Below are 18,576 nucleotides of genomic sequence, written 5' to 3'. Positions count from 1 at the left end.
CTAATTAGAATTGTCATCGTGCTGTGAAGGGGGTGCCGCATGGTGGTCACAGTAGAGGTGGCGCTCCACTATCAGCACCTTCTGACAATGTACTAGCTAAGAGAGAGAGCGCCGTCTCCTGGCTACATCGGGTACTGCGCCCCTCTGCCGATACAACGGAAGGAAGGAGCGCCACCTGCCGACCAAGTCCGGTACTGCACGGCCTTTTCTGTGTAAGGAATCACTGCCTGACAGCGCCACCTGCCGGCCACACCGGACACTGCGCCCCATGAGCGAGACTTTCATTTCCTTCCACCAATCAGGAAGGGGATTCCAGATGATGTCATCGGTGAGCGGGCCCTGGGAGCCTGGCTGGAGGTGGGTGTGAGGCCGAGGGGCCCCTGAGGCCAGTTATGGTAAGAATGCCTTCATTCTGGAACAAGCATGCAGCCAGTGAAGTCTTAGGACCCCCCCCAGAGTAGTGATGAAGAATCAGTCTCCTTATTTATGTGATGACAGCTTCTCCTCCTCCAATCACCACCAGAGCAGCTTCCAGCGGAGGCTTTGCCCCGGGGTCAGGAGGGGTCGCAGTGTACTCACCCCAAATTGGAACCGTCCGAACCTCCAACTCAGATCCTCTGCGGGTGAGTGACAACCCCGGAACCATCCATCATTCGACCCCCCCCCCACTCAGATCCTCCACAGGTGAGTGACGACCCCGGAACAGTCCGACACCCCCGACTTAGATCCTCCGCGGGTGAGTGACGACCCCGGAACCGTCTGACCCCCCGACTCAGATCCTCTGCGGGTGAGTGACGACCCTGAAACCATAAATCGTTCCACCCCCCTGACTTAGATCCTCCGTGGGTGAGTAAAGGCCCTGGAACCGTCCGACCCCCCCCCGACTCAGATCCACGGGTGAGTGACGACCCCGGAACCGTCCGACCCCCCCCGATTCAGATCCCCTGTGGGTGAGTAATGACCCCGGGCCCATCCAACCCCCCCGACTCAGATCCTCCGCGAGTGAGTGACGACCCCGGAACCCCCCAACTCAGATCCTCAGCGGGTGAGTGACCACCCCAGAACCATCTGACCCCCGACTCAGATCCTCTGCGGGTGACGACCGCGGAACCATCTGACCCCCCCGACTCAGATCCTCTGCGGGTGAGTGATGACCCCGGAACAGTCCAACCCCCCGACTCAGATCCTCCGCGGGTGAGTGACGACTCCGGAACCGTCCGACCCCCCGACTCTGATCCTCCGCGGGTGAGTGACGACTCCGGAACCGTCCGACCCCCCCGACTCAGATCCTCCGCAGGTGAGTGACGACCTGGAACAGTCCGACCCCCCGACACAGCCTCCGCGGGTGAGTGACGACCCCGGAACCGTCCAACCCCCCCAACTCAGATCCTCCGCGGGTGAGTGACGACCCCGGAACCGTCCTACCCCCCCAACTCAGATCCTCTGCGGGTGAGTGATGACCCCGGAACCGTCCGACCCCCCCGACTCAGATCCTCCGCGGTTGAGTGACGACCCCGGAACCGTCCGACCCCCCACGACTCAGATCCTCTGCGGGTGAGTGACGACCCGGAACCGTCCGACCCCCCCCCCCCCCCCCCCCGACTCAGATCCTCCATGGGTGAGTGACGACCACGGAACCGTCCGACCCCCCGACTCAGATCCTCCGCGGGTAAGTGACGACTCCGGAACCGTCCGACCCCCCGACTCTGTTCCTCCGCGGGTGAGTGACGACCCCGGAACCGTCCGACCCCCCCGACTCAGATCCTCCGCAGGTGAGTGACAACCCCGGAACAGTCCGCCCCCTCGACTCAGATCCTCCGCGGGTGAGTGACGACCCGGAACAGTCTGACCCCCCGACACAGCCTCCGCGGGTGAGTGACGACCCCGGAACCGTCCAACCCCCCCCCCGACTCAGATCCTCCACGGGTGAGTGATGACCCCGGAACGTCCTACCCCCCGATTTAGATCCTCCGCGGGTGAGTGACGACCCCGGAACCGTCCGACCCCCCGACTCAGATCCTCCATGGGTGAGTGGCGACCCCGGAACCGTCCGACCCCCCCGACTCAGATCCTCTGCGGGTGAGTGACGACCCCGGAACCGTCCGACCCCCCCCCGACTCAGATCCTCCGCGGGTGAGTGACGACCCCAGAACCGTCCGACCCCCGACTCAGATCCTCCGCGGGTGAGTGACGACCACGGAACCGTCCGACCCCCCAACTCAGATCCTCTGCGGGTGAGTGATGACCCCGGAACCGTCCGACCCCCCCCCGACTCAGATCCTCCGCGGGTGAGTGACGACCCCGGAACCGTCCGACCCCCCCCCCGACTCAGATCCTCCGCGGGTGAGTGACGACCCCTCCCCGACTCAGATCCTCCGCGGGTGAGTGACGACCCCGGAATCCCACGACCCCAAAATTTAGATCCTTCGCAGGTAAGTGACGACCCCGGAACAGTCCGACCCCCCCGACTCCGATCCTCTGCGGGTGAGTGACGACCCCGGAACCGTCTGACTCCCCTGACTCAGATCCTCCGCGGGTGAATGACGACCCTAGAACCGTCCGACCCCCCCGACTCAGATCCTCCGCGGGTGAGTGACGACCCCAGAATCCCACGACCCCCCAATTTAGATCCTTCGCAGGTAAGTGACGACCCCGGAACAGTCCGACCCCCCCGACTCCGATCCTCTGCGGGTGAGTGACGACCCCGGAACCGTCTGACTCCCCTGACTCAGATCCTCCGCGGGTGAATGACGACCCTAGAACCGTCTGACCCCCCCGACTCAGATCCTCTGCGGGTGAGTGACGACCCGGAACCGTCCGACCCCCCCCCCCCCGACTCTGATCCTCCATGGGTGAGTGACGACCACGGAACCGTCCGACCCCCCGACTCAGATCCTCCGCGGGTGAGTGACGACTCCGGAACCGTCCGACCCCCCGACTCTGTTCCTCCGCGGGTGAGTGACGACCCCGGAACCATCCGACCCCCCCCCGACTCAGATCCTCCGCAGGTGAGTGACAACCCCGGAACAGTCCGCCCCCTCGACTCAGATCCTCCGCGGGTGAGTGACGACCCGGAACAGTCTGACCCCCCGACACAGCCTCCGCAGGTGAGTGACGACCCCGGAACCGTCCAACCCCCCCCGACTCAGATCCTCCGCGGGTGAGTGATGACCCCGGAACGTCCGACCCCCCGACTCAGATCCTCCATGGGTGAGTGGCGTCCCCGGAACCGTCCGACCCCCCCCCCCGACTCAGATCCTCCGCGGGTGAGTGACGACCCCAGAACCGTCCGACCCCCCGACTCAGATCCTCCGCGGGTGAGTGACGACCACGGAACCGTCCGACCCCCCGACTCAGATCCTCTGCGGGTGAGTGATGACCCCGGAACCGTCCGACTCCCCCCCTGACTCAGATCCTCCGCGGGTGAGTGACGACCCCGGAACCGTCCGACCCCCCCCCCCCCCGACTCAGATCCTCCGCGGGTGAGTGACGACCCCTCCCCGACTCAGATCCTCCGCGGGTGAGTGACGACCCCGGAATCCCACGACCCCCCAATTTAGATCCTTCGCAGGTAAGTGACGACCCCGGAACAGTCCGACCCCCCCGACTCCGATCCTCTGCGGGTGAGTGACGACCCCGGAACCGTCTGACTCAGATCCTCCGCGGGTGAATGACGACCCTAGAACCGTCCGACCCCCCCGACTCAGATCCTCCGCGGGTGAATGACGACCCTAGAACCGTCCGACCCCCCCCCCGACTTAGATCCTCCAGGGGTGAGGGACAACCCCGGGACCATCCGTCGCCTTACCCCCTGGCACAGACTGTGTGTGTATAAGTGATGGCTCTGGACCCGATGAGAGTGGTGCCCAGATGAGACGATGTGCCCAACTTTGCGGTGCATTGATGCTGCATTAGGACAGAGCAGTCATTTCATTGAGCTCCAGGCAGGTTCGGAGATCTGAATCCACCTTCCTAGACTTATGTTACAGAACTGGTAAAGTGTCGCTCCCGTTACGGGGAGCAATATGGAGACTGATCTTCTGGAAATACCAGATTCCTGGCTGCCATGCTGAGCCCCTGACCACAACATGAAACGTATTCGGCCCTCACTGGCTGCTTGCTTGTTCCAGGCCAATGACCAATGAAGCATTGAATGCAGAGGATGGGGGGGTGACAGCCAGGCTGGTATTTTCAGGTGGTCTCCATGACTGTTATCGCTCATATCTGAGCGCTGTGTGTTTTTTGTCTTTCCAGGTACAGGGATAATGGGGGCGGAGCTATGCTATCTCTGGTATACATGTGTGCACAGAAGGTGGTGAGTGACCACGCCTCCCTCCGCCGGGCGCTGGGCTCCATCCCTCGGGAGCTCTACCCGCCGCTCTTCACTGCCGCCTTCCTGGGGGGGAAGACTCTGGTGCTGCAGGACCTGGTGCAGCGATGGCCCTTCCCCACCCTCCGCTTCCAGGAGCTGCTACGAGTCCACCCTGGCCAGATCCACCTTCATTTCACCTGGGAGTCCACGCAGACCGTCATACTGGGCATCGTGGCTTACCTGGGCGACGCAATGAGCCGAGACAACTGGGGGAGTAAGGAGAGGTAAATGACTGATCCTACAGGAGACAGGAGGAGGAATGAGACTCGGGGGGGGGGGGGGGGGGCTGGGACAGTGTCTGGTGGACTGAGTCACATAGAGATCTCCACATCAGAATCACTGGGGGAAACTTGCACCAGGGGAGTCAGCATTGCCATTGATGGTCTTCTGAAAAATAAGGTTCTCGTACATACCTTAAAACCTTTCTCTTGGAGTCCATTGGGGACAACAGGAACAGGTTATACTGCCGCCTGAAATCCCACCTTCTACCCAGCATGCTTCAGGTTTGTGAGCAAGCAGTACTAGGGCCTAAAAACATGGGGGGGGGGGATGACCTGTGTACCACAATGGACTCCAAGAAAAAGATTTTATGGCAAGTACAAAAATCCTGTTTTCTTTCCTGTCCATTGAGGAACACAGAGACTCTCAGACCAGCAGGTTGACAGGAAGCAGTACAACTGAGGAGTAGGCAACACTAAAAGATCCAAGACAAACATGGAACTCAGAAGTAATTTGGAAGTATTTGAAATTCCAATAACGGAATCAGAGTCATGTGACAAGAGGATCCAACCAAACGGAGGGGCTATCGCTAAGAAGAGGGAGGTCTCAGAGGATAAGTCTGTCATTTCTGACCAGTCAAGAATCACTGTCAAAGGAAGGAGGCTTCTTGAAGAACCTTTAGCCCAATCCAGCTAAGGCAGAGATAGACCACCAACAATCTACGGGATGAATCTTGAAGGACCTTGAGCCCGAACCAGCTAAGGTAAAGATAGACCATCAACAATCCATTGGATGCTTCCTAGCTAAGGCAGAGATAGGCCACCAACAATCCACTGGATGCTTCTTGAAGAACCTTGAGCCCAACCAAGCTAAGGCAGAGATAGACCACCAGCAATATACCTGATGCTTCTTGAAGGACTTTGAGCCCGAACCAGCTAAGGCACAGATAGATCACAAACAATCCACCAAAGTGGGACAACACAATGCCTGCAGAGGACAACTAGACCAATACCAAAAACAGTCCAATAGTACAACACCCAGAAACAAGACCCTGATTAAAAGGATAGTACAGCAAGACCATGAAGAACACCTGCCTGTCTACCTAAGAGAAATGACAAGCCTGAAAACCCAAGCCCTAGGAATTAGGGAAAGTTAATAATTAGGGAAATGCCAAGCTGCTGCTAACAAAGCAAACAGAATATTGGCATTAAAAAGGGGATCAACTTCAGAGATAAAACGATAATTCTCCCGCTCTACAAGACTCTGGTCCGGCTGCACCTAGAGTATGCTGTCCAGTTCTGGGCACCAGTCCTCAGGAAGGATGTACTGGAAATGGAGCGAGTACAAAGATGGGCAACAAAGCTAATAAAGGGTCTGGAGGATCTTAGTTATGAGGAAAGGTTGCGAGCATAGAACTTATTCTCTCTGGAGAAGAGACGCTTGAGAGGGGATATGATTTCAATTTACAAATACCGTACTGGTGACCCCACAATAGGGATAAAACTTTTTTGCGGAAGGGAGTTTTTAACAAGACTCGTGGCCACTCATTAAAATTAAACTACGTAGAGGGTTCTTTACTGTAAGAGCGGCAAGAAACTATTAGATAAGTACCTGAACGACCGCAACATACAGGGATATACAATGTAATACTGACATATAATCACACACACATAGGTTGGACTTATGTCTTTTTTCGACCTCACCTACTATGTAACTATGTAAGAAGAAGGATATTGCCTGGCCAGACAACCCAGTTTCCAGGTAGACCATGCAACCCGTAGGATCCTTACTGTATAATAACTAAAAAACGAAACAAAAAAACAAATTACCTCAAAGCCAGCCTGATTTAAATTGGGGTGCCCAAGGAACTTTGGAAGGGTGGGCAGTAAAGAATAACAGACACCCCATCAGTGGCGGCCCATCCATTAAAGGGGGCACGTTTACTGCCCCCCCATCCATGTGTCCGGCCCCCTGATCTACATGCAGGACAGTGCATTTCACTATATCTAGTCTCCCACAGTACACTGAATGAGAGAGACTGAACTGTGGGCCCAGTTTTCTCGGCCCACATTACAAGTAAAACCTCGACCTGGGGATAGAGAGTGGCGTGGGCGCATGTGACGGGTAAGGGATTCCTATTGGGGGATGGGGGGGTTAACTTTCACTGTCACGACCACTAATGCAAAGGAGGTGGGTGGGGTTAAATTTCACAGTGACCAGTAATGCAGGGGGTTATTGGGGGGAGGGGGGTTAAATTGCACTGCTACGAACTACCAGTGTGTGTGGGGGGGGGGGGGGGTGGTTCGGTGTTAATAGTACCCATACCAGTGCAGGGGGTTATTATTAATCTCACTGACATCACCAATGCTGGGGGCTATGATTGCATTCACGGACCCCAATGCTGGGGGTTATTATTGAACTCCCTGAGACCAGTGCTTGTGGTTATTATTGTGGTCACTGATACCAATACTGAGGATTATTCTTACTGAAACTGGCAACCATTCTGGGGATTATAACTCTTGTCTATGAAACTAACGCAGAGGTTTTTATTGCATCCACTGACCAATGCTGGGGGTTGTTATTGAACTCACTGACACCAATGCTGGGGGTTATTGTTGCATTCAGTGACACCAAAGCTGGAGGTTATTGCAGACAATGAAACCAATGCTGGGGGTTATTATTGAACTCAGTGACACCAAAGCTGGGGGTTATTACTGTGTCCACCAACACCAATGCTGGGAGTTGTTTTGCATCCACTCACACCAATGTTGGGGGTTATTATTGCACTCACAGACACCAATGCTGGGGGTTATAATTGCACTCATTGACACCAATGCTGGGGGTTATAATTGTACTTACTGACACCAATGCTGGGGGTGATTATAGCGTCCTCTGACACCAGTGATGGGGGTTATTATTACACTCACTGACACCAATACTGGGGGCTATTATTGCACTCACTGACACCAATGTTGGGGGTTATAATTGCACTTACTGACACCAATACTGGGGGTTATTATTGCACTCACTGACACCAATGCTGGGGGTTATAATTGCACTTACTGACACCAATACTGGGGGTTATTATTGCACTCACTGACACCAATGCTGAGGGTTATTATTGCACTCACTGACACCAATGCTGAGGGTTATTATTGCACTCACTGACACCAATGTTGGGGGTTATTATTGCACTCACTGACACCAATGCTGGGGGTTATTATTGCACTCACTGACACCAATGCTGGGGGTTATTATTGCACTCACTGACACCAATGCTGGGGGTTATTATTGCACTCACTGACACCAATGCTGGGGGTTATAATTGCACTCACTGACACCAATGCTGGGGGTTATAATTGCACTCACTGACACCAATGCTGGGGGTTATAATTGCACTCACTGACACCAATGCTGGGGGTTATTATTGGTTGGCTTATGCTTTTTTCCTATTGTCAACGTCCAGTCCTCCTGTAGGTGGCAGTGTAAACCTATGTTCTTATAATGTGTGTGCCCCTCAATAGACAAGAAAGAAATGGCAGTTACCTGAAGCCATTGGATCAGAATGACAGCTAGGGGATTAGTATTTTCAGAAGAATCTCACAATGGCGCCTTACATCCTCTGTAGAGGTTTAGGAGGTTTTATATCACCAGGATCCGCTAAACACTGGGGTATCAGTTTTGGGAGGAGACTCTTATTTTTTTAATAAAAAGGGTAAAGATTCCTTTTAATAGAAGAACCTTAAAGGCGCACTCCACCCTGAACTGATATTGGCTTTGCAGGAAATGTAGGTTGGGTATAGATTTACTGCTCCGCTCCTAATGATATTTCTCTCTTGTTTTGCGCAGGGGGCAGCGATTGCGTCTCCTGGACATGACGGGCACCCACAATTCCTTCCTGGAACAAAGCCCCGGCACGAAGAGCACGTTGTCACGCACGGTGACCCTGGCCAAAGCATGTATTGAGCTCTCCAGGAGACGCCGCAGCGAAGCCACGCAAGCGGCAAAGAGGAGGCGGGGACACGAAAATTCTGCGCTGGTCCCGTCCCACCCCCTGGACCCTGTGTATGTGGAAGTGCGGGTGGACCTCTTTGTAAACAGCACGTCCTACTCCGTCCTGCGGGAGGCGCTCCAGGCGAGCGTCCACGGCCCAATGCGCCTGCGGTGCCGTGACCTGCGGGCCAAGGAGCTGTCCCTGCGGAGAACAGTGGCACTGCTGGAGCTCCTGGAGCCGGCGGGGGTGCGCCAGATCGACCTCAGCTTCAACAACCTCGGCCTGGAGGGCCTCAACGCTCTCCTGCCCGCCATGGCGAAATTCAGCTCCCTGCGCAGCCTCAAGCTGCCGTACAGCAACGTGGACGTCCGCCGCCCGACCCCCGACATGGAGGACGCCATGAGGAAGTTCGCCGCGCTGGTCGGACAGCTGAAATCCCTGAAGGAGCTGAACCTCGGATCCTCCCGCCTGTCCGGGCGGCTGCGGCAGGTGTTGGGGTACGACTTCCAAGTATCTTCAGAAACAACATGGCTTCCCTTAAGCCTTTCACTGCCGCCGACTTAACCTTTACGTCATGTATCCGCCCACCTTGTGATAGCAAAAAAAAAAAATTCAAAAACGTTCCCAAAAATGTTTTAAAAAAATAATACAGCCACTCCCAAATTATTCTACGAGATCTCTGCATTAGACATGTGCAATTCGTTTAGTTCCGAATTCGTTATTTAACTAATTTTAACTAATTACCGTATTTATCGGCGTATAACACGCACTTTTTTCCCCTTAAAATCAGGGGAAAATCGCGGGTGCGTGTTATACGCCGATCCCCTGCGATCCTGAGCTGTCAGATCTAAAAAATCGCCGACCGCGATTTGAAAATGGCGCCGCCGGCGCCGAAATACACAGTGCCGGTCCTCGGCTCTTCTCGGCCACTTTCGGCTTCACTCAAGCGCCGCCCGAACCTAGCCGAGTGTATTTGGCTAGGTTCGGATAGCTCCGCTCACCGTCACGCCCATCCCAAGTGGAGCCGAAAGTGAACGAGAGCCGCCGAGAAGAGCCGAGGACCGGCTCTGTGTATTTCGGCGCCGGCGGCACCATTTTCAAATCGCGGTCGGCGATTTTGAAGCTCAGCGAGCTGCAAGGCTGCACTGGGGCAAGGCTGGACTGGGGCAAGGCTGCAATGGACACTGGGGAAGGCTGCACTGACAAGGCTGCATTGATGGGCATTTAAATGTAAGTTTTTTTTCCCTTCAACTTCCCTCCTAAAAGTTTTTTTTTTCCTTAAAATTCCCTCCTAAATTGGGGTGCGTGTTATACGCTGATAAATACGGTAATTATTTCCGAATTTCCAAATTTTTCCATTTCCGAAATTACAAATTTCCGAATTTCCAAAAATTCCGAATTTCAGAAATTCAAAAGCCTGAAAATCTGAAATAATAACTAATAATAAATATTAAATTATAGATATTGGAATTTCCTTTCAAATTTGGCTGTTAGTGAACGTAACGAATACGAATTTATCCAAAGTTACGAATTATCTGAAATAACGAATGCCGCATCTAAACGAATGGAACGTGACGATCTAATAATAATAAATAATAATAATAAAACCTTTTTATTATTAATTTGTTCCGTTCCATCTGTTTAGATGCGGCATTTGTTATTTCAGATAATTCGTAACTTCGGATAAATTCGTATTCGTTCCGTTCACTAACAGCCAAATTTGAAAGGAAATTCCAATATCTATGCTTTAATAGTTAGTTAATATTTCAAATTAAACAGATTTCCTTTCTTTTTTTCAGATTTTCGAATTTCGGAAATTGGAAATTTGGAATTTCGGAAATCCAAAAATTGGAAATTCGGAAAACCCGAAAATTCAGAAATTGTCAAAATTTCCTCATTTTCGCATTTCTGTATTTCCGAAAAAAGCAAAAAAACAAATGAAACGAAAAACAAAAATGAACAAATTTTTGGTCTGTGCGCCCCCAAATTATTCTACGAGATCTCTGCATTAGACATGTGCAATTCGTTTAGTTCCGAATTCATTTTTTAACCAATTTTGACAAATTTGTTAATTCCAAATTTCCAAATTTTTCGATTTCCGAAATTACAAGTATCAGAATTTCCGAAATTCAAAAACCTGAAAATCTGAAATAATAACTAACTAATAATAAATATTAAATTATAGGTATTGGAATTTCCTTTCAAATTTGGCTGTTCGTGAACATAACGAGTATGAATTTATCCAAAGTCACAAATTATCTGAAATAACAAATGCCGTATCTAAACAAATGGAATGTAACGATCTAATAATAATAAATAATAATAATAATAATAAAACCTTTTTATTATTATTAATTATTTATTATTAATTTTTTCTGTTCCATTTGTTTAGATGCAGCTTTCGTTATTTTAGATAATTCGCAACTTCGGATAAATTCATACTCGTTACGTTCACTAACAGCCACATTTGAAAGGAAATTCCAATACCTATAATTTAATATTTATTATTAGTTAGTTGTTTTTTCAGGTTTTTGAATTTCCAAATTTGAAAGGAAATTCCAATACTTATACATTAATAGTTAGTTATTATTTCGAATTAAACTGATTTTCTTTCTTTTTTTCAGATCTTCGAATTTCGAAAATTCGGCAATCCGAAAATTCGAAACTCGGAAATCTGAAAAGTCGAAAATTCTGAATTTCGGAAATCCGAAAATTGGAAATTCGGAAATCCGAAAATTCCGAAATTCTTAAAATTTCCGAATTTCCGAAAAAAGCAAAAAAAACGAAAACAAAAATGAACAAATTTTTTTGTCAGCACAGGTCTACTCTGCATTCAGGGAAAATATCATTTTGGGGGTTCTAAGTAATCTTCAGGCCTAAAATGTTTATTTTAACATAAAACGTAAATGCAAAAAATTAAAATAGGAAAAAAAAAAAAAATCACAGGCAGCGAAAGGGTTAAACGCCAATGTAAAGCGATTGGAGGGCAGACTTGTTTTACGAGTCCCTTTAAAGTGGACCTGTCATCAGATACTTTGTATATTCAATGTAACATTTACAGGATCTCTCGGAGAGATCACAATACTCCCCTTGGCAATGCCTTCCTCTGCCTTGCTCAGCTTTTCTGGGAAGGAGGGTGGGGGGGGGGAGACTGCGGCAATGCTTCCTCCTGCCTGCAGCACGCTGATGACATCACAAAGCCACTGCGACTGCAGCTCAAGGCTGTCTTTTAAACCACTTTCCATCTGGTGTATGTATTTAACCGCTTCAGCCCCAGAAGGTTTTACCCCCTTAATGACCAGAGGATTTTTTTTGCGATTCGGCACTGCTGAGTCGCTTTAACTGATAATTGAGCGGGCGTGCGAGGTACCCAAACAAAATTTACGTCCTTTTTTTATCTCACAAATAGAGCTTTTCTTTTGGTGGTATTTTTTTTATTTTTTGTGCTATAAACAAAAAAAAAAAACGACAATTTTGAAAAAAAAAAAGCAATATTTTTTTACTTTTTGCTATAAAAAAAATATATACCCAAAAAAATATAAAAAAAACACATTTCTTCCTCAGTTTAGGCCGATATGTATTCTTTTACATGCTTTTGGGAAAAAAAAATCGCAATAAGCGTATATTGATTGGTTTGCGCAAAAGTTACAGCATCTACAAAATAGAGGATAGATTTAAAGCATTTTTTTTTTTTACTAGTAATGGCGGCGATCTGCGATTTTTAGCAGGATTGCGGCGGACAGATCGGACACTTTTGACGCTTTTTTGGGACCCCCCCCCCCAAAAAAATGTCTTCATCAGTTTAAGCCACTATGTATTCGTCTACATATTTTTGGTAAAAAAAAAACAAAAACGTAATTCGTGTATATTGATTGGTTTGCGCAAAAGTAATACTCACAAAACAGGGCATATATTTATGGCATTTTTATTATTATTATTATTTTTTTTTTTAAGCAGTACCGCAACATTGCGGCGGACAGATCGGACACTTTTGGTGCTTTTTTTGGGACCATTCACATTTATGCAGCGATCAGTGCTATAAAAATGCACTAATTACTGTGTAAATGTCACTGACAGGGAAGGGGTTAACACTAGGGGGGCGATCAAGGAGTTAAATGTGTTCCCTAGTGTGTGTTCTAACTGTGAGGGGATTGAACTGACTAGAGGAGGAGCCAGATCGCTGTTCTTAATTACTGGTAACAGACGATTTTGTTTTACCTCCCCTGTCAGAACAGGGATTTGTGTGTTTACACATAGAAATGCCCGTTCCGGCTCTCGTGCCCGCGGGTGGCTGGCGGCGATCGCGCCCAGAGGCCGCGCTCATCATGTCCCCAGCTGTGCAGCACGCTGTCCAGGAGCTGTCGTCGGGAAGTAGTTGCGGCTGCAGCCATAATCTTGGTACCGTTTTTTTTTTTTTTTTTCAGCCGGCTGTCATGTAACAGTGATCCACGTGGCTTTACAGCTGCCTGATCACTATTATGAGGCTTTATTATTATTCCTCCCGGGACCACAGTAAGAGGCCTGCCCATGGAGGAGATGGAAGAATATCCATTCCCCCATCTCCTCTGTGATGAATGAATGAGGATCTCGTCACTTCTGATTTTGAAACTATCATTCCCTGCCTGTTACAGTCAGGAAAGCAGCTAATCAGGTTAACAGAGTACAGAGGGATAGAGAACAGGGGTTATAGTGGTGCCTAAGAACGTATATAATGTACTAGTAGGTAAAAATATAAAGAACTTTATGATTACAAAAATTAAAACATAAAATACATACACGGGTGTGTGAACAATCATATAACAGTTGGTACATACAAAGGTGGCCACGGATGTTAAAGGGCCACTAAATTAGAACAGGCGATTACTCCTTACATGTTTCGCCAAAGCATTGGCTTCTTCAGGGAATGATATTGGAAACCTGTACATGTATGTAGACTCTATAAAAAAAACACAATATACATGTACAGGTTTCCAATATCATTCCCCTGAAGAAGCCAATGCTTTGGCGAAACATGTAGGGAGTAATCAGTTTAGTGGATCTTTAACATCTGTGGCCACCTATGTATGTACTAACTGAATGTTATGTGGGTGTGTGAACATATGATTGTTCACACACCCGTGTATGTATTTTATGTTTTGATTTTTGTAATAATAAAATTCTTTATATTTTTACCTACTAGTACATTATATACAGTGGGGACGGAAAAGTATTCAGACCCCCTTAAATTTTTCACTCTTTGTTATTTTGCAGCTATTTGCTAAAATCATTTAAGTTCATTTTTTCCCTCATTAATGTACACACAGCACCCCATATTGACAGAAAAACACAGAATTGTTGACATTTTTGCAGATTTATTAAAAAAGAAAAACTGAAATATCACATGGTCCTAAGTATTCAGACCCTTTGCTGTGACACTCATATATTTAACTCAGGTGCTGTCCATTTCTTCTGATCATCCTTGAGATGGTTCTACACCTTTTATTTGGGTCCAGCTGTGTTTGATTATACTGATTGGACTTGATTAGGAAAGCCACACACCTGTCAATAGAAGACCTTACAGCTCACAGTGCATGTCAGAGCAAATGAGAATCATGAGGTCAAAGGAACTGCCTGAAGAGCTCAGAGACAGAATTGTGGCAAGGCACAGATCTGGCCAAGGTTACAAAAACATTTCTGCTGCACTTAAGGTTCCTAAGAGCACAGTGGCCTCCATAATGCTTAAATGGAAGACGTTTGGGATGACCAGAACCCTTCCTAGAGCTGGCCGTCCAGCCAAACTGAGCTATCGGGGGAGAAGAGCCTTGGTGAGAGAGGTAAAGAAGAACCCAAAGATTACTGTGGCTGAGCTCCAGAGATGCAGTCGGGAGATGGGAGAAAGTTGTAGAAAGTCAACCATCACTGCAGCCCTCCACCAGTCGGGGCTTTATGGCAGAGTGGCCCGACGGAAGCCTCTCCTCAGTGCAAGACACATGAAAGCCCGCATGGAGTTTGCTAAAAAAACACATGAAGGACTCCAAGATGGTGAGAAATAAGATTCTCTGGTCTGATGAGACCAAGATAGAACTTTTTGGCCTTACTTCTAAGCGGTATGTGTGGAAAAAACCAGGCACTGCTCATCACCTCTCCAATACAGTCCCAATAGTGAAGCATGGTGGTGGCAGCATCATGCTGTGGGGGTGTTTTTCAGCTGCAGGGACAGGATGACTGGTTGCAATCGAGGGAAAAATGAATGTGGCCAAGTACAGGGAAATCCTGGATGAAAACCTTCTCCAGAGTGCTCAGGACCTCAGACTGGGCCGAAGGGTTACCTTCCAACAAGACAATGACCCTAAGCACACAGCTAAAATAACAAAGGAGTGGCTTCACAACAACTCCGTGACTGTTCTTGAATGGCCCAGCCAGAGCCCTGACTTAAACCCAATTGAGCATCTCTGGAGAGACCTAAAAATGGCCGTCCACCAACGTTTACCATCCAACCTGACAGAACTGGAGAGGATCTGCAAGGAGGAATGGCAGAGGATCCCCAAATCCAGGTGTGAAAAACTTGTTGCATCTTTCCCCAAAAGACTCATGGCTGTATTAGATCAAAAGGGGCTTCTACTAAATACTGAGCAAAGGGTCTGAATACTTAGGACCATGTGATATTTCAGTTTTTCTTTTTTAATAAATCTGAAAAAATGTCAACAATTCTGTGTTTTTCTGTCAATATGGGGTGCTGTGTGTACAATATGGGGTGCTGTGTGTACAATATGGGGTGCTGTGTGTACATTAATGAGGAAAAAAAATGAACTTAAATGATTTTAGCAAATGGCTGCAATATAACAAAGAGTGAAAAATTTAAGGGGGTCTGAATACTTTCCGTCCCCACTGTACGTTCTTAGGCACCACTATAATCCCTGTTCTCTAGACCTCTTTATTCTGTTAACAATAAATTAGGGATGAGGTGCCACATATCTTAAGGATCTCCAGCCATGTTACATATTCTCAGCTAATCAGGGGTAATCAGTGATTGGTTAGCTGCATTTGGAGGTCAAGGGAGACACTGGGGGTCTAATAGACCCATGATTTCTCCATAAAGAGGACCTGTCACCTGCCCAATGCTATCACAAGAGACTTGTTAACCCAAGCAGATAAAACCCCCCGAAAAATTATTTTTTGAGGCCCTCGCACCCCTGCATACATGGATATATGAACTTAAAGCGGTAGTCAACCGCACCTTTAAAAAACAAGACAATGGGATGATGTATACTAGCACATTATGAAATACTTATCTTAACAGCTTGCCGACCGTATACTGTATATATACGGTACTAAAGCGGCTCCCCTGGGCAGGATCACGTACCTGCACGTGATCCTGCGCTCCTGGGTCTGGGGCGGCCCACTCTCCGCTGTTATTGGACACAGTGGGACCCAATCAGCATATCCAGCGGTCACGATGTCTGGCGGGACCTGCCACAATCGTTCGGTGACACGGTCAGACGTCAGGTGGGCTATGTAAACAAGACAGATTGCCGTTCTGTGAGAAGGGGAGGTAGTGACCCTGTGGTGTTCCTACAAAGCAGGAACACAGATCTTTGCCTTTCCACAGTACAAGCGCCTCCCCCCCCACAGTTAGCAAGCACTCCCTAGGAACACGATTTAACCATTTGATCGGCCCCTGATGTTAACCCCTTTCCAGCCAGTGGCATTAGTACCGTGCATTTTTTTTATTTTAGCACTGATCACTGTATTGGTGTGGTCCCCAAAAAGTGTCACTTAGTGTCCGATTTGTCTGCCGCAATGTCGCAGTCCCGCTATAAGTCACTGATCGCCGCCATTACTAGTAAAAATAAAAAATATCCCATAGTTTGTAGAGGCTATAACTTTTGCGCAAACCAATCAATCTACGCTTATTGGGATTTTTTTTTTTTTACCAAAAATATGTAGAAGAATACATATCGGCCTAAATTGATGAAGAAATTAGATTCAGCCTTTAGGGCTGAATGTGTGCAAAAAAAGATGCAAAAACAGCTCTGGCAGCAAAAGGGTTAATTAGCAAGTGGATGGAGACACATAAAGGTGGGTGGGGACACATTAAGGTGGGCGAGGACGCGTTAAGGTGGGCGGGGACACATAAAGGTGGGTGGGGACACATAAAGGTGGATGAGAACACATAAAGGTGGGCGGGGACACATAAAAGTGGGCGGGGAAACATAAAGGTGGATGAGGACACGTAAAGGTGGGTGGGGACACATAAAGGTGGGCGAGGACACATGAAGGTGGGCGGGGACACATAAAGGTGGGCGGGGGACACATAAAGGTGGGTGGGGACACATAAAAGTGGACGAGGACACATGAAGGTGGGCGGGGACACATAAAGGTGGGTGGGGACACATAAAAGTGGGCGGGGACAAAGTAGGAATGATGGATGGGAGATCTCACTATTAGATAGGAACACTGGATATGGGACTCCACCTGTATATATATATATATATATATATCTATCACTTATTGACTGAATTGCTTCTGAACTCTGTGTGCGGTAATGCTGTGCGCACCTTTTTCTTTTCTCAGGGGCATCCAAGAACCGCTGGAGAGTCTGGAATTGGCGTTCTGTTTCCTCCTCCCGCCGGATTTGTATTATTTGACGCAGAGCCTCCACGCCCCTGTCCTGAAGAAGGTGGACCTGAGCGGGACCAACCTCTCGGAGCTCCTCCTCCCCCCCTTGCAGCAGCTGCTGGCCGCCTCCTCCTCCTCCCTCCTCCACCTGGATGTCATGGAGTGCCGTCTCACCGACTCTGCCCTGTCGGCGCTGGCGCCCGCCCTCTGCCGCTGCTCCCGCCTGCGGTACCTGGGACTCTTCAGTAACCCCTTATCCTCCCAGGGACTGAGGACTCTCCTCCAGAACTGCCTGGGGCTCCGGGAGCTCCGATTGGTGGTCTACCCGTACCCGGTGGACTGTTGCGGCGAGGGCCTGGATTGGGGGGATTTTTACGGAGCGCCGACAGACGGATTCATTGACCAACAGAAGCTGGCGCGGTTCTCGGCAGAGCTGCAGGAGACGCTGGCGAGGGTGGAGCGGACGGACGTTGTGTGGACGACGGATTTGTGCCTTCACCGGAACCTGGACTACCTGAACCTCTAGTGCTGGCAGTCGCCGAAATATGGACTCGGGGGGGGCCCAATCCTCTAGATATAGACACAGAAGTGGAACGGCCATTTTTTTTTGGTTATGGGTGCAGAAGGGGAACGGCCATCTTTTTTTTGGGTTATGGGTGCAGAAGGGGAACGGCCATTTTTTTGGGGTTATGGGTGCAGAAGGGGAACGGCCATCTTTTTTTGGGGTTATGGGTGCAGAAGGGGAACGGCCATCTTTTTTGTGGGTTATGGGTGCAGAAGGGGAACGGCCATCTTTTTTTGGGCTATGGGAGGAGCAGGGAAAGTTTTATTGATGTCTGTAGCCCTATTAAGGGGAATTTTTATTCCTCACTTCCTGTTTTGGCCGACACCCACAAAATCTCTCATACCATAAAAAAACATCCTGGCTCCGCCCACAACTGAAATGATTGGCTATTCCTCACTACAGAAGCCATATGTGGTTATATTTTGTATAAATTTTTTCATTTTTTTTCTACGCACAGTGATATGATATCCTTGTAACTTTAATTCAGAATAAAATTTTATTCTTTCAAGATATTATCTGCAGCGAGAAAATCCTCTTTTTTTCTTAATGAAAGTTGAAATTGAATCCGCTTTTATTGTGTCTTCCCTGGTTCTTCCCCCTCCCCCACTGACTTCATTCGTTTCATTGCTAATTAGTTAGAAACCCCAAACATTATATCGTATTTAAAAGCAGAGGCCCTAGAGAATAAATTGGTGGGTGTTGCAATTTATGCATGTCACATGGTATATGCACAGCGTACAACGCTGGCTGTTAAGTGGTTAAATAAAAAAATTTCCGTTTTCATTAACTTATTTTAGGTTCAGCGATGTCATCACTGGGTCTCTGTGC

General features: G+C 48.8%; 1 protein-coding gene across 3 annotated transcripts; it reads left to right on the top strand.

Annotated features, from left to right (window-relative positions):
• The first annotated feature begins 252 nt into the window (after positions 1-252).
• Positions 253-18,260, top strand: LOC141145597 (leucine-rich repeat-containing protein 14-like). Of its 3 annotated transcripts, none has more exons than XM_073632422.1 (4): positions 253-395; positions 4,255-4,596; positions 8,441-9,082; positions 17,139-18,260. In XM_073632422.1, the coding sequence occupies exons 2-4, from the start codon at positions 4,280-4,282 to the stop codon at positions 17,707-17,709; spliced, it is 1,530 nt and encodes a 509-aa protein (XP_073488523.1). In that variant the 5' UTR covers positions 253-395; positions 4,255-4,279; the 3' UTR covers positions 17,710-18,260. The 3 variants fall into 3 exon arrangements, with proteins under 3 accessions (XP_073488523.1, XP_073488522.1, XP_073488524.1); XM_073632421.1 differs by having other exon boundaries at positions 266-357; XM_073632423.1 differs by lacking the exon at positions 253-395 and adding an exon at positions 402-623.
• The last annotated feature ends 316 nt before the right edge of the window (positions 18,261-18,576 follow it).

The sequence above is a fragment of the Aquarana catesbeiana genome, linkage group LG05, assembly GCF_042186555.1.
Source record: "Aquarana catesbeiana isolate 2022-GZ linkage group LG05, ASM4218655v1, whole genome shotgun sequence".
Lineage (NCBI taxonomy): Eukaryota > Metazoa > Chordata > Amphibia > Anura > Ranidae > Aquarana > Aquarana catesbeiana.
Note: the sequence above shows the minus strand (reverse complement) of the source record. Positions and strands in the feature narration are given on the sequence as shown.

Bases quoted from the DNA above. Each gene is read 5' to 3' on its own strand.
- LOC141145597 (XM_073632421.1), top strand. From the start codon at position 269: ATGAGCGAGACTTTCATTTCCTTCCACCAATCAGGAAGGGGATTCCAG. The intron at 4,597-8,440 runs GTAAATGACTGA...TGTTTTGCGCAG, and splicing joins AACTGGGGGAGTAAGGAGAG to GGGGCAGCGATTGCGTCTCC. The intron at 9,083-17,138 runs GTACGACTTCCA...TTCTTTTCTCAG, and splicing joins CGGCTGCGGCAGGTGTTGGG to GGGCATCCAAGAACCGCTGG.